The 16,197-nt window shown below is 40.8% G+C and overlaps 1 protein-coding gene across 1 annotated transcript in view; it reads right to left on the bottom strand.

The window, feature by feature from the left end:
- egfem1 (EGF-like and EMI domain containing 1) overlaps positions 1-16,197 on the bottom strand; it is a 70,228-nt gene that overhangs the window by 36,125 nt on the left and 17,906 nt on the right. The window contains 3 exon segments of the mRNA XM_071530104.1: positions 85-210; positions 3,369-3,491; positions 8,188-8,310. Of these exon segments, the coding sequence (XP_071386205.1) occupies positions 85-210; positions 3,369-3,491; positions 8,188-8,310 (372 nt within the window).

Here is a 16,197-nt window from a genome sequence, read left to right on the forward strand (position 1 = left end):
AAGGTAACATGCATGGATTATGTTTACCTAAGGATTGTCAACGGATGCTTGCTTGGTGGGGACATCCGTCGGAAAATGACTTACATTTACAGTGCTTCCCATCTGGCTTCAGCTGGTAGTTCTTCCGACACTCACACTTGTAGTGATTGTTCCCCATGTCCACACACTTATGCTCACATCCACCATTCTTCACCGAGCAAGAATTCACCACTTAACAGAAAAGCAGACAAACAAACATACACAGATATACAGCATGGTGAATAAGCATAAAAACCCATCGGCTGGTATCCATTTGAAGAAATAATGGATGTAAAATTGTGAGCAATTATGTGGTACTTAAATGCCAAACTCACAAAGGGAGACAGATATAATTGAATTTTTGGCAATCTAAAATGGCTTTCACACCTCAAGCTCTGTGGCCATGTGATTATGGAAAACATTTGGGTAAAGGCTAGAAATCGGAAAATTATATTCAAGCCGTTCCAATGGGTACCCCTGGTTACTTTCTAATGATCTTTCCAGCCCATTACTCCTATGATTTAATGATGTGCCAAATAAGAAAATCAGCCTTGTGCCTTCTGGGTGCTCTAAACACAGACATGATGACACAGACAGGCTGTAAAACTAAGGGAACGGCTGGCTTTTAACATTGATGACTTCAGCAGATACAATTAGAAAACCCTTTGACTCCATCCCTGTCCCTTACCACAAAGCTAGAGCTGGCAAATGGGAATATTAGCGAGAGAATTGAGACCATAAGCAAACAAATGTCTCAAAAGAGGAGTGCTGGTCTTAACCAAATAATGCATTCCGCTTGCCATCTGCAGTGGTAAAAAAAGAAAAAGCAGCCATAAGATCACAAATAGTCCTGTGTGGAGGGAGTTTGACTGGAAAGTTAAGGTTAGGTACTTTAGGACCCCTCAGGTGGTGTCCGGGTTTGTTGGAGGGCCCTCACCATTACGCAGGAGAGGCTGTGGAATGATTGGGGATCATACACATATTTTCTGGGATTGTCCAAGACTGCAGAAATTTTGGGAGAATATTAAAAGTGAGATAACAGTCATTTTAGATGTCGATTTACCTTTGAATCCACTGTATTATATTCTGGGATGTATACTGAGAGGTATACTCTATGGGGATAATTGTCCCCCACCAAAGGGGGGACTATGGATCGGTCTCTGTCCATTAGTTCGTTCGTTTGTTAGACACACCTTAACGTTGACTTTGTGCCACTAGGGGGCGGCTGGACGCAATACACACACATTGAAAAGACATGAGAACCTGAGAACCATGTGGACTCAATCACAGGATCACAGAGCCAGAAATTTTTCGTTTCTCCGCCATCTTGTTTCTCCATTGAGATCGGGAGGTAGCTCGTTTCTCCCACACAGTAAGCAGGCTGACCAATATCATGCATGTGATAAACTGAAGCTTGAAAAGTAAAAGTAAAATCTATACAATTATATCATATCGCCGTTTATTTCCATGCATATGCTCGAGCTCTGTCCATCTGACAGCCCTCTGTTCTGTCGGCGGAGAGAGAGACACAGACAAGCATGGAGGTTTCGGCGAGCCGAGGGCTTAAGTTGTTGCCGACGTTTTCCGGGAGCACGGTGGCGGCCAGGGCTGATGGCAAGGCGCCGATTTGTTCCCGGTGATCCGTCCGAGATTTCGATGATAGTTCTTATATTTTGTCCTGTATTACGCGTGAATTACAGTTACTACATTTCAAGATATAACTTGTAAGCCTAATTCTGAGGAGAGTAGGCAACAGAAATATATGGTCAATCTGTCCTTTCATTGTCCCATACGAAAATGCTTATACAATTTCACTCATATTTCAAGTACACTCAGAAATCACTGACTGACCCAAGGGTGGAACTACATCACTAGTGGGGGACAACATGTTTACTATTTGCTTGTTTGTATATCTTAAGGGTATTATTGTTAATTGCAAGGAAAATGATAACTATTTCCTGGTTGCAAAATCAACCCCCTACAGTGGAACCACGGACTAAGAGACTGAGACAGGTGTAAATAATGGAAGAAATGACTGCACAATTGCAAATGAAAAAGGTTATTTTTGTGCGGAGATGGACACCTGTAATTCTGTATATGGCTGAATAGAAGAATACTTTAAAAAAAAAAAAATATATATATATATACAGTATATACAGTATATACCTATTTCTCTTTTTTATTTATTTATTTTTATTTTATTTTATTTTATTTTTTTGCGATATTGTCTTGAAATAATGTCTTTTCCCTCTTGATTGGTAACTGAAAATGTTGGATGAGCTTGGCTGTCAAGGAACGTTCAAGATTGTATGTGATTGTATGTGATCAATGTATTATTCTGATATTAAATAAAATAAGTTCCAAAAAAAAAAAAAAGAAAAAGCAATACTTTACCCACCTATCATCCCCCTTGTTAAAACATGACAGTATTCCTCACTGGACATGGGGATTAATGAATGAAAGTCAGCAAATGACTTTCATTGCTGACTTTCAAAGACTCTCTATAATTACAGTCCCTGAAATATAGAGATAGGGAAATCCTATATTTTTTGATATATTATCTGTAAAAGAAACTACAAATCTGTGGGAAAGCCACAACAGAGTGGACTGAAGGCCAGCAGTGGAATGGTGTCTGGTACTCCCAAGTGTCTGCTCACATTGGACATGGCTGCCGTGGAAACATACCAGAGACACTCTCTCCTTTTGTCAAGGTGTGAATCACAGTCAAGTCTCTCGGGGACCAACAGGCACCAGATGTTCGCTCCATGTGAGCAAGCCACAAGGCATTTTCACGCAGTATGGTAAGTCAGAACATTTAGAATGCATAGTGCCAGTGGTGGTAGTTGAGGAAATAGGTAAGGAAGTGGGTATCCCACACGCATATAATGTCAATATCTTGTAGGAAGCTAGTACGACTAAGTTGACTTTTCAAGAATTGGGATAAACTGGTAGATGTTTTTTTTTCTACAATGCATTATATCAGTTTGGCTATAGCATGGAGACACTGTCAGCTGTCAGTTAAAGAAAATTTTTTAAAAAAATTAATAAAATTGGGTGCTCTGTTTGTCCTAAAGTACCGTATTATGCCCTGAACAAGAGGTTTGTATACTCTGGGTGCATATTATATCTTTGATTGCACTCCTGGATATGTTTAGGGACCAAACTTTTTAAATGCTCTAAAGTTCCACTTTTTAAATGCTTGCTATACTGTAGCTGTACTATACTGCAAATGTTTGCAAAAACCCTGCAGTACAAATGTGGGAAAGATGCAGTGTGTGGGGAGGGGTAGGGGGGGCTTCTACAATGGTTAGCACAAGTGTACAGTAGAAATATTTCTGTTCAGTGCTTACCAATACAGGTCCGTCCATCAGTGTGTATGCGGAAGCCTTCGCTGCATTCACAATGATAAGAGCCCGGTGTGTTGACACATGTTTGCTGGCATCCTCCGTTGAGCTCCTCACACTCATTTACATCTGCGAACGCACACACACACACACACACGCATACACACACACACACACACACACAAACATACACAGACAAATACACACTAAGAAAAAAAAACCTACATTTACAGTACAGAATAATTGTCTTTACTGTAATAGAGAATACTCCCATTTCCATAAAGACAACAGTGCACAATAATAACAACCACTTTAGCAGACATTAAAATGTCAAAGACTCATTAGGAATGCCTGTCTGCTGCTAACTGTGTGAAAGGGCTAATTTACAAGCATGCTAGTCATGACCATGTCACAATTAGAAAGCCCATAAAAACGGCCTCTCTGCTAAAGCTCTCTTTTGTGTTAAATCATCTGTATGGAGTCTTGCTGGGCAATGACACAGACAGTAGTTTGGTCAGTGTGGGAAAATAATGCTTTAATGAGAAAGTGAATGAAAGCTGAAATTGAGTGGTATTTTCGAAACAAGACATTTATTGCATCCTTTATAGAGTCTCACATCCAGCTCTGAGATGGCCCAATTAAACATTCCATCTGCAGCGAACTGCCAATTTGAGGACAATGAAAACCCGAGTTTTCAGTATTACCACTGGATGTAAAAGAGCCAAAGACCACTTTAACATTTATGACTGTTTTTGATAATTCTTTTTTTAAATTTGACAAAAATGTAAGTCTGGCTGAGAAGACATGCTGTGTGTTTAACTGTTTGCAGAAATCATGTGGTGTGCATCCAGTTTAAGTGTATAATTCAGCTGTGATTTATAAGGCCTACTCTCACTATGGCCCATTTTAATACTGATTAAATACTTACATTCATATTCATGGTGATGGGGTGGCTTGGTAGTTAGAGAGCCCATCCTATAGCAGCCTACCTGCTCCAGGGGCACAACTCCAGATTTAACCCTGTGCTCTGACCCCTCTAAGAAAATGCATACGCTACCAGTCAAAGGTTTAGACACACCTGATTTAATTTACTATTTTTTTTCATTATCTTAAAGCCATTTTGATCTAAAGGTTTATGCTTAAATGCTTGAGATTTGTTTTTTTTAGACAAACAGAAATAGTGAAGTTGATGCTTATGTATGAATTTCTTTCCAAAGCCTTTGTCTTTCCATCAAGGCAAAGGGCGGCTACTTTAAAGAATCCAAAATATAAGATTGTTTTGATTTGTTTAACACTTTTCTGGTCACTGCATAATTCCATTTGTGTTATTTCATAGTTTTGATGTCTTTACTATTATTCTAAAATGTGGAAAATAGTAAAAATAAAGAAAAATGTGTGTCCAGTCTTTTGACAGGTAGTGTATGTCTGTCTCAGGTAAAAACAAAAATGAATGGCTTATCACCCTGTATGTAGTGTAGTATGCACTTGAATGATTGTAATTCTCTAAACATATTCAATCAACATAATGTGCAGTCAGTTTCTTTCTGTACAGGAGTCCATGTTCCAGAGAGACAGAGGCAACACAAGAAGACAACATACCTGAACACCCCATCCAAGGACAATCAGGCTTTACTACACATCTGGACAACAAATCACATTTCCTCTTAACCTCCTCCCAGCTATCCTCTCTAACTCACAGGGGTTTTGCTGTTTGCACTAGTGATGACAGAGGAGGAGTGTGCAGGGAGGGCAAAATAGTAGTTTCATTTTTTCTAGGAACATTTGGTTCTGTTTATTCAAGCATGCAATGCTTCCACAGTTGTCCCTCACAGATCAAAGCACTTCCCAAGTACTGCAAATTTATCATTTATCATTTTAAAAATATGCATTTTGCCCAGGCCTGCCCAAGGTGTGTGTGTGTGTGTGTGTGTGTGTGTGTGTGTTTGTGTGTGTGTGTGTGTGTGTGTGTGTACACTGCAAACAAGCCTCCACACTTGCAGCCTCTCTCTGCACCATCACCTCTCCACAGTGTCTGCTGACAGACCCGTGGGAACAGCCCTCTCCAAAATGATCTCACTACTATTTTAATTAGCATGCCTCCAATAATAGGCACTAAGAGGGGGGTCAAAGTGGAGGCCTTTCGCCAGCAAAAGAACCCTTTTCATAGTCCGTTTCCATAGATTACTGTGATCAGGTTAAAGGAATTAATATCCATTTGCCCAATTCATTTAGACATCTGCCTGGAATCAGTACACAACCCCCTGTGAAGGATCACATATTCATGAAGAAACGCTCCTGTCATTCTGACACACTGGCAACTATTGTGGAGGATGCTGAACATGCAAGATAATAGACGCAGGAGAGGTTTGTCAAGGTTAATATACTTATTGGTGTCGTCTTGTGAGAGGATTTCAATGGGACACACAATGGCTGCTTTTCACCAGTAGGCGAGGTTGTGTGTGTGGCACTCAGGGGTGGGGGGTGGGGTGGGGGGTTGCAGGGGCCATGTGGTCTGAATGCTGTCGTGTGACACCATCTGGCTCTAAGCTGAGCTGCTGAGCTAGCATCTAGAGCCGGACACAGTGGTAGATACTACAGACCAAACATTTGGGAGCGCTACTTGGTATCATGGCAGAAAGCAATCAACAGTTGGTCTTCAGAATGAGAAACACAATAATTGAATGTACTAAAAACCAAAGAGGGTCTAAAGAAAAAGTTAAAAACCTTTATTCTAAATTGTCAATCTAAAAAGTTCAAACTGACTGATGTATTTCAGCTCAAGTGAGCCTTGGTCAGGGAGTGTTGAGTTTAGCTATCATGACAGACACACCTTGGTTTTTAAATCACAGTCAACAAAAGCAATGCAGAGAGGCAACTCAATGGACCCCAAGCTGTCAAAGGAAAAGGCCTCACTGTCCCCCACTTTCCAGGATGGGATACTAGCTCCCAGACAGACCAAAAACTCTCACAAAACTCTGTTTCTAAAAAAGGAAATCCACAGTTTTTTTTCTTTCTTTCTTGAGTTCAAAGCCAATCTTGCTGTCTTTCCCCATAAAGAAGACCACACATAGAATTCACACAGAAACCTGTAAAAAAAAAAAAAAAAAAACTTCACAGTTGCTGAAGTTGCTTCCGTTTGTCTTCTCCAGGTTTCAGCTCTCAGACACTAAATTATGGCAGAGTGACAATCTCCTGTGTCAAGGGTTAAAGGTCAGGGGCACCTGTTCACACCTGTAGCTCTGCAGAACAAATGGGCCTCAGCAGCCGCAGCTAGCTCGGCATGTTTCTGTCAGTCCAGACAAGACAGAGCCGGCCTGCAGCCCCAGTCGTTGAGAAAGGCTGCTGTCTATTATAAACCTGTGTGGTCGACTCAGCTCCTTTACAACCAAGGCTAGAAAGTTAACATTCAGAGAGTCGACCAAGGCTGCAGAGTGAGAATTCAGAGGAAGAACAACTAAACATTTTTTGTGTTCGGTAAAATGGAAGACTCTTGGAAGACTTACTAACCAGGCACACAAGCATTTTGCACATCTAAAATATCAAGGGAACTAGAGCGCTGATGTATTACTCTTTTCTCTTTGTCAATATGTATTTTGATGTTTCAGTAGAGTGCCAAAATGCAGAGGGAGATTAATCAAATGTCTTTTTCCTTTGTCCCTTCCTTCCATTTACTAAGCCAGAAAGTGTTATTTGGTGCACAGTATGTAACGCAAAGACAAAGCATGTCTTAACTTTGCAGCCTGCGCCGATTTATCCTATTATTGTGTGCTGCATGCTGTACAAACTGCATTGCACAGATGAATATTTCTGACTAAAGAGATGGAAAATGGGGGCAGGGAGGAGGATGTTTAAGGTGACGAGGATGATGTCCAGGCCACAGATGGAAGGCACATAAGGGGTCAGAGAGGTGTGATTTTGATTTTTTCTCAGGACTTCATACTTTTGACAATGATCAAAATTTTTAAAAAGAAACAAAATAAATGTAATGTTTCTGTTTTATCAATGTAAAAAGGCAAAAGCTCTTAAGGTTTCATGATAAATTGAATGAGAAATGGGCTAACGTGAATATTTCAGTATCAATTTTGCTCCATTTTCACTAGAGTGAACCAAGCCTACAGGAAAATTATTGGCTTTAGGCCTGACTTAATATGGCATATGTTTAAAACTTCAAATCAAATGTAGGAAGAGGGGAAATGGAGACCGCTTTTGGTCTACTGTTACATTGGGAAAACTATTAAAACTACTTTTAATTCACCTACAAAAAATGCAATTTGTCTATTATTCTTCCACCTGATGCCAAGGTTCAAGCACAGTCCCAGCCTCAAAGAATGCTGAAATTATGTTGACCTCATTTGCATAATAGGTATTATTAAACTGAGTGCAAAATTGGAGACAGCTGCTTGTGCTACTCTTTTAATGCATGGTCATGTTTTCAGCCCTTTTTAGTGTGGATTCACAGCACTGAGGGAGTCAACTTGGGCTTGAGGTAATATTGGCTTCCACTGAACACTGAAACAGAAAGTCATCACACATACACATACATTCTTGTGCTGTATGTGAAGCCATGTGTCCATTTAATGCATGTTTATGTAAGTATCGTGTGCGTTTGTTTGGAAACGTGAAGGGCATTTTAAACACTGAGTTAAATTACTTGAACATGTTCAAAGATAAAGGAAATTCTTAGTCTTCTTCCCTTCATAACTTGGTGCAGGAAGCTCCAGCTGAGCAGAAGAAAGCCTGCAGGGATGCCAGTTTATTTACAATCCATTTAAAAACAACCTCTCTGTATTTGTGCAGTCCGGCTACATCCAGTTGTCCGTCTTACCTCGACATGCCTTGCTGTCTGGCCCCAGTCTGCTGCCCTCAGGACACTTGCAGTAGTAGCTGCCGATGGTGTTGCAACAGTAGCCCTCGCAGCCCCCTTCATTCACCTCACATTCATTAACATCTGAAAGCAAACGACAGAAAGGGCAGTTTTACTAAAATAACGCACGGTCAGCAAAACACTGCAACCAAATCAATTTCCCCCCCGCGTTGGTAAGGTCTTTCTCTCTCAGGCAGAAAGGAAGTCTCTTTTAAAAACTTTTACTGAGTTTATTTTCCCTTCCTCACTTTGCAGATCATGACCCAGCTGTCTCACAAGGCTTTCTCTGTGACAGAGGTGCTTTGATGTCAGTGAACTGATAGAGATAAAAACCAAACTGTCGTTACTGAGTCTGTTGCCCATCTATAGGGGCCAGTGGTGAAGACAACTGTAAGCAACAGGAGACTCTGTTGAGAATGACTTAATAACTTAGAATGACTTAGAATACCTTATATCCAGACCAAAACAGTCCAAATCTTTGCTACCCCATCACTTCATAAAACAGATGCCAGTACTTAAACACAGTCGTTAGTTTGCATCTGAATCTAAACAGCTATTTCCAATTAGGCCTTCGATGTTGACCCACTCTGTAGAGCATGAGAACCGTTTTCATGCTCTTCCTCCCATTTTCCTTCTTCTCTCCTAGTGTGAAATGGTTTCCAGCTTGGTTCCTTGTTTACCCCTTGTACTGCAGTAATAGCCCCGCAGGCCCCTTGTTCTAGTAATGTATAATGATTCCTATCAACTCTCTTTAAGAATGAGGTTGTGCATCACTACCAAAGAATGTCTTTAAAAAGGATGTTTTACTATTCTATACATGGAGCAGCAACAATACACCGCTAATATGATCAGGCTGTGACACAAGAGACTGCAATATAGCTCCAAGTGTTATTTAGCTTGATCAGTGGGTAAAACTTTATAACAGACAAAGACTAAACTGTTTGCTTAATGTCTTTGTTGGTTTTCACAAATTGTCAAAAGAGATTTGGGCAACCACTGTTGCTTTCTGGTTTCATATTTGCAGAAGTCATATTCAAGCAAAGAAGAAAAACAATGGGATTTATTTTGGGGCTGAACAGGATTTTCGTTTCTTGTGTTCAACATACGTAAAAATGAAATGTTAGACTGTATTCTGATTTAAGAGAATTACTCGAGCACACTGGTATTCTTGCTTCTTTACATTTTAGGTAGAAAAAAATGTTTTGGTCGACTATTCAAATCATTAATGTTGAGACTGTATTCTGATGACAAAGTGTACCACAAGCATACAATACTGTTGGCTGATCTTGAATGCCTAATGCCTTTAGATGACAACAGTTGGGTAAAACCAGTGGATCTGTTTGGTTCAATGGGTGGAGCATGGCACTGACAAGGGTTATGGGTTTGATTCCCACTAGGGCCACACTTGCTGAAAATGTATGCATCAATGTTACTGTAGGCACTTTTGATTGAAGTGCTCACCGAGTGGCATGTATGTTAAAAATAAAGTAACCTGTCTGCAAATCCCTTTCTCTTGTGAATGAGGTAACTGCTGAATTTTACTAGAGATACAGTATTCCTATGTATGTCCAAAGATGTTTGTATGGTACGCTGACTTGTACTGCTGTTAGTTCCAGTCCAAGTGGTAGCAATGTGGCCAAACAGTTTCAGAGATGACACAGCGTTCTACATTTGTGTTTTTTTCTTGAATAAATTAGAATCCCTGAAGCTGGATTAACCTTGAGCTTGTCAGCATCCCCATAGCCAAGGGAAATGCATTCTGCTTCTGGGTGGACGCTCTTTGTCAAAGAGGAAGAGTAAGGCAATAGAAGGGAAAGGGAAAGTTATTTAGTATTTTGTCCCCGTCTGTTAAAAGATTTAATGTGACCCCTTAGCTGTACATGGACCAATAGTTTGTTTACCTTTGAATTACAGGAAATTTCAGAAACAGAACTTGCAAAAACTATTTGCACAACCCTTCTCCTTCTCTAAGACAGAAGCCAATGTTGTTCCAGAGAGAGGGAAACAGAGACGAAAACAGAAGTAGAGAGAAGGGGGGGGGAGAGAGAGAGAGAGAGCGAGAGAGCGCAGGAGGGGAGCATGCTCTAATAAGCTCTTTGGCAGCTTGTTTGTGTAGATTGATAGCACATGACAAATCAAGGTCTCCCTATAGAATCACGGTGTATTAGACTACAGATAGTTACAGAGCGCAGTCCAACCACAACTGCCTATGGCTCTTCTTCTCTCTTCTCTGATGACCAAGGAAGTACACCTGATCATTACCAAGCCAGTAATTATGGTTTTTAGCATTTGTTTCAGCCTTGTGAGCACAATAGTAGCAGTATCAAGTCCCACTCCTTAAATCCCCCAGTGTTCCAGAATTTATGCAAAGGTTAATCTAAAGCACATACAGCTAAATGCCATGCCAAAAAGCATAAGCCATCACAGCCATGCTCCAAAGCCCTTCTGGTGGAAACATGAAAACCATTTCTGGTTTAGGTTGTAACATGCTACATGAGTAGGCTCAGGACAGTGCCAATATTCTCCTGTTGGACCATTCAGTGGGTTTGCAGCTCTCTCTGTGTTTTATCTATTTTTCTGGCCAAGAGTAGGGAAGATACCCATGGAGCAAAGACAAATAGGCCAAACAGACAAAAGGGTATGAAATAGAGTCGGCCCCTGCTGCTCAGATAAAATGTATGGCAATGTCTCCTCTGCTGTACATACACGCACATGCATGTACGTAAAAATACAGTGATAAAGAGTATGTGATAAAGTAAGGACAGAGCCAATGCCTGATAATGGCACTGAGTTACACAGACAGACAGATGGAGGATGGAGACAGAGAGTGGGAGAGAGAGAGAGAGAGAGAGAGAGAGACAGACAGTCAGAGACAGATAGAGACAGAGAGAGACAATCCTTAAGGGGAAGATTGTACCTATCTGACCATGTGAGATGCATCATCAACATGCTGGTCTGTTCAGCTCAGCTCATGACGTCACAGTGTAGGATTAGTGTAGCACATAATTGATGGGAAATGCACAGGATGTGAGTTTGGATCAGTGGTGCTGAATTTTTTATAACCGAGCCATATTTCCAAGAGATCCTCCCAGTGTTTTCACAGAGGAAGATTTGAATGCACAAAGACACAAATGTGCCTGCTCTGCAGTAATTAGTGGTTTGTTTGGTGAACTTTAATCCTATATTAAGTATCAGTAACCATGAGCACAGCAGATCAGGGTAATGATGCATTGGCAACTTTGGCAATGGATAGGAGCAGTAATGCCTTAATAGAGATTAGACACAGGGAAAGTGACACCATCAACATGAAAAAAGGTCATAATGTGGCGAAACGACCCACCTACATCACCTAAAATATTGACCACGTAATCGGGCCTCAAGGACAATCTGTAGAATTCTGCAGGACCTCAGAAACCAAGGATGGGTCGCCATATTTTCATATCAGGCCACACCCACACTTGATTTCTAGGGGCAAACAGGGTTATCTGGGTCATCTGGAGAGACATACTGTTTAGGATTTTCTATAGAGGACACTAGAGGGTGCAGATTATTTTAATCTAAGGTTTAGCTGTTCACCTGGTTCTAGAGTCTTTGTAAATTTCTTAACTGCTGTAGGTTCTTAAATTGCAACATAAGGAGTAATTCTAGCCTGGTATCCAGCCCCTATGAATCGCAGTTTTCAGCACTCTTCGAATTTGCATGGTGAATCGCCATGCAAATTCGAAGAGTGCTGAAAACTGCGATTCATAGGTGCTGGATACCAGGCTAGAGTAATTCATAATCTTGGTAGAATTGCATATACACAATTTTTTTGAAGATTTCAATCAATTTCCCAGCAAAGACCTCTTGGCCAGCGTTGCCCTGACCTATATAAGCCTGTGCTCATATAGTCCAGCATTCAGCACATTCCTCTTGACAAGGGGGGGGGGTCGAAGGAACCCTTTACCTACCCCTTTCTCTCACTCACTCACTCACACAGACACACACACACACACACACACACACACACACATGCACACAACCCTGCTCTGCACTTTTCATTAACTCATAGAGAGGTGACATGGGCTGTTGACCTCAAGGCCCTGCCCTCTTACACATACCCACTTTGATCCCTCAACTCCTGGGAGCCCTAATGAGCTCTCCATATCAGCTCAGGGTCATTTGCCATCATCATCAAGGAGCCAAGCAGAGAAAGACACCACAGTTGGAGCCAGGTCCATTCAGTTAGCCAAGGCCTGCTAGAAGGTTTTGGATGGTGTTTACAAGGCAGGAGGTCATACATTGTCCTCAGACTGAAGTGTAAATGATGCCCAGCAAGGCATCAAGGTTGTCTCTTTCTGGCCAAACTGCAACACCAGAACTCATTATTTTTTGCAAAAGATATTCATAAACATTACCCTTATTTTAACTGTAACCTCAAAGGAAACCTTATACCCAAACCAAACCTCACATAGAGACAAAAATCCACACATTTTTGTGATCAATTTTCAGAATTTCGCTATTTTCGACTTTGTGGCTTGGCCTTTAATTGAGAATCATCAGTCATGGTCTGCATCTCTGGCCTAAGCTGACAATCAACAAATTCTGAACATAATGCTGGGGTCAAATGAATGGTTTTACTTAAGAGAGAGAATAGCTGACTTGTTAGTAAGATGACTCTTGGACCAAACCCTCAAGAAAAGATTTAGCTATAGAATTTATCATCATTTGAGAGACTTGAGGGATTGGGCTATGAAGACAGAATGAAATATAAGTAGTTTTACTGAACATAGGCCTAGCGTGCATGCGGCCAAAAACACACCGCAGTGGTTTGTATAACAAACAGTGCGCGGGAGGTGAAGAGTAGAGTTTAGCAGTACCATATAGTAGATTTATAGCACGGTAATTATCACTTTCTCTGGATCTAGAAATGACTACAGGATGAAACTTCAAAACGAAAATGCCAGTAAAACATGCAGATGGATGCTGCCTCAGGTCCAATCCCAACAGAGCAGTTAACACAGCCAAGTCTGTGTGTTGGTAGAGTTTGTAATGCACAGTATAACCTTATCACACGTAGATAAGCTGTTTCTCTGAAGAGCAAAGCTAAGACAATCTAAAAAATACCCTCATTCATGTACTGTTGTAGAAATTGTTGATATTGTTGATATTGTTTAATTTTATCTGAAGCCATTTGCTTTGTAGTACAATATAGCATTTTTGTGGAATAAATTAGCTAGACTGTGTTGGGTCTTACCAAAGCTGATCCAGGCCATTTGTCTGAAATCAACTCAGGCTTATACTATAGGAGTAGGCCAAGGGAAAGGTGGGATGTTAAAACAATAGTAAACATGATTAAATTAGGAAAAAATGATGGAAAATATGATGCAACCATCTTTGTGGGGCTGCTACACTATAGACTCCTACTTTCCCTCTGATCCAACATGGAATTGTTTGGAAAATCTTGCTGCAAGTTAGATGCAGGGTGAGGGACTTATGTAATGGCTTTCACTTTATAACAAGAATGGATGGTATCAGTACACACATGCAGACCAGTAGTTGTCATTTGATGGGGAGACCAGTGGTCGGAATGGAGATTAATTCAAAAACAGGCTGCCACACCGCTTCAACAGGTCATTGTATGTTTGGCTGCTGTTTCTTATCCTCTGCTGTTATGTGTTCATCTGTTAACTGTGAGCCATACCACAGTAGAGAGTTAGGTGTTTTTTATGGAAGCCATCCTGTTTGACTTTGAATCTGAACAGCATTGCTCTTAGCACATCTTGGCTTTAAGATCACCACTTCTGCCCAGGTTCATCTGTCAGACATTATACAGGCCACCCACATGCATGCAATGAACACACAAATGCACGGAAATAAAGACAGACATGGATACACACACACACACACAATTATTTCTCTAAATCCCCACAGACCAACCTGAGGTCACACACTCCCCCAAGAAAAAGGTCTCAATAGACAAAATACAGAATTATCAAAACAAGTCGGGGCATTTTCCCTAATGCAACTTAACGCTACAACCATCTTTATTCCCTTGGCTCGTAATGAAGCAAAGATGCTTTTAGCACTAAGGCGCTTTTGGGAAACTTAACCCAGGTTGCCGTTCAGCAGTATTTCTAAAGTTTTGTAGTCCAGAATACAAACACAAAATGTGGTCTCTTGTTCTGGGACACCAGATTATGAAAACATGTGGAAACCCAACAGAAACAAACCTCTGACCCATTTTTGTTCCCAACCCATAGTTTATTAAAAAACACAAGAAACACAAGATCATAAAGCATCTTGTGACTTGCTTAGACTACAGCACACCCACTCCCTTCACCTTCAGGTCCCCCGATACCCAAACACCTGGAGGCTCTTCCTCGACATTCACCAGTCCTCACTCCCTCGTGTGTCTCTCGGCCTCTCACCTACATATCTGGATCATCAATCTCCATCCCACTGATGGACTGATGGAATAGATGACACACACCACTTACCTCAGCACAGAGTCATCCTTTGTAAATTGTTGAAACATATTTGTCTTCTAATAAGTATTTCTCTCTCTCTCTCTCTCTCAAACACACACATTATTATATAGACATACACATAGAAAACTCCCTTGGATAAGGCCTAACACACACCTCTGGGACAGTGTCATATATTTCCAATCCATTCTTTCTTTCACATTCCTTGAAAAAGATAATGTATGAAGCAATTGGAAGCAAATGGAAAGTGTCTGTCTCCTGGTAGTTTATGAATGGTGGTGATAACGGCTTCCCATCAGGTAGTGAAGAGAGCAGACGGCTGTTTGAATGCTCTTGTGTCCTGTGCAGGCGAACATCAGCCACTGAGGCCTGACTCCTGCTTACCTCATTAAGTGTTATTGACATTGCTTGTCCTCTACAGCACACCTCCCCTTTCCAATTCCTCCAAGGACCAGCTCTCTTCCTCCCCCTAAAGACCAACCTGTTTGAAGCACACAAGCACTAAATAAATCAGTAAACCTACAACTGTGTGTTTGTGCGCGTGCGTGTGCATGCAAGTTCAGGAGTTGTTCCATTCCCCTCATGTTAAAAACATTAAAAAATGCAAGTCAAGATCAATAAATGAATCAGCAGGCCTCAGCTGCATGGCATGTCACTCAACACCGTGCAATGAATGTAGAAGGCTTAGATCTCAAAACTCAGTGGTTGAAAGTGATACCCGAACCTGAAGTGATTTATCTCCCTCTCAAGCTGGACTTTGAGTCTCAGAGAGGAATGATTTGTATTTCCTGCATTCTCTAAGTCCTTATTCCCACATTTCTATTGTAACAACTTAATGGACACAGGATAGGAATGCTATTTACCAAAATAATGAGAACATGCCTGTTATCATAGCTTCAAAACAATTAAACCCAGGACTTTCCATGCAAAAGAAAATGCTAAGATGAGGATTCCTACCACAGATATAATATAATTATCATGAAGGGAGAGATTTTAGATCTGTCTCTGAAAAACTATTTCCCAACAACAAGCACTCGTTTTGCTAGGTGGTTTATTCAGCTGGATACAAATGATAAAAAATGATACACTACCAAAATCTAATCTAATCTAAACAGACAAGAAAAAATATTTTGCAACTGTAACATCCTCTCTGCAAATAAACCTAGGGTACAAATGAGACATACACTTACACATACTTATATAATAGGAAACATCCTCTGATTGCTGCTTTGGACATCAGAAAGATTAGATATCGCTGCAGTGCCAAATAATAAAACTGTGAAATCACTGCTCTTTGGCAGTGGGGAGTTTAAGTTCCACTTGACCTGACTATGCGCCACTCTCCTCTCCCCTTTCCATTGCTCCATCAGTTCTTTGCATTTTTTTCTTTTGGCCTTAGCGCAATGGAACTGTGCTATTCTCTGTGATACATTCATTATTCTAATCTGCATGTTGAAAATTCATGACACTTCTGTTAATAAACAAGCACATAATTTGTGATAAA

Source organism: Centroberyx affinis, unplaced genomic scaffold, assembly GCF_046629955.1.
Source record: "Centroberyx affinis isolate AG114_WGS23_722 - 3 ecotype Tasmania unplaced genomic scaffold, CSIRO-AGI_Caff_v1 ptg001882l_1, whole genome shotgun sequence".
Classification (NCBI taxonomy): Eukaryota; Metazoa; Chordata; class Actinopteri; order Beryciformes; family Berycidae; genus Centroberyx; species Centroberyx affinis.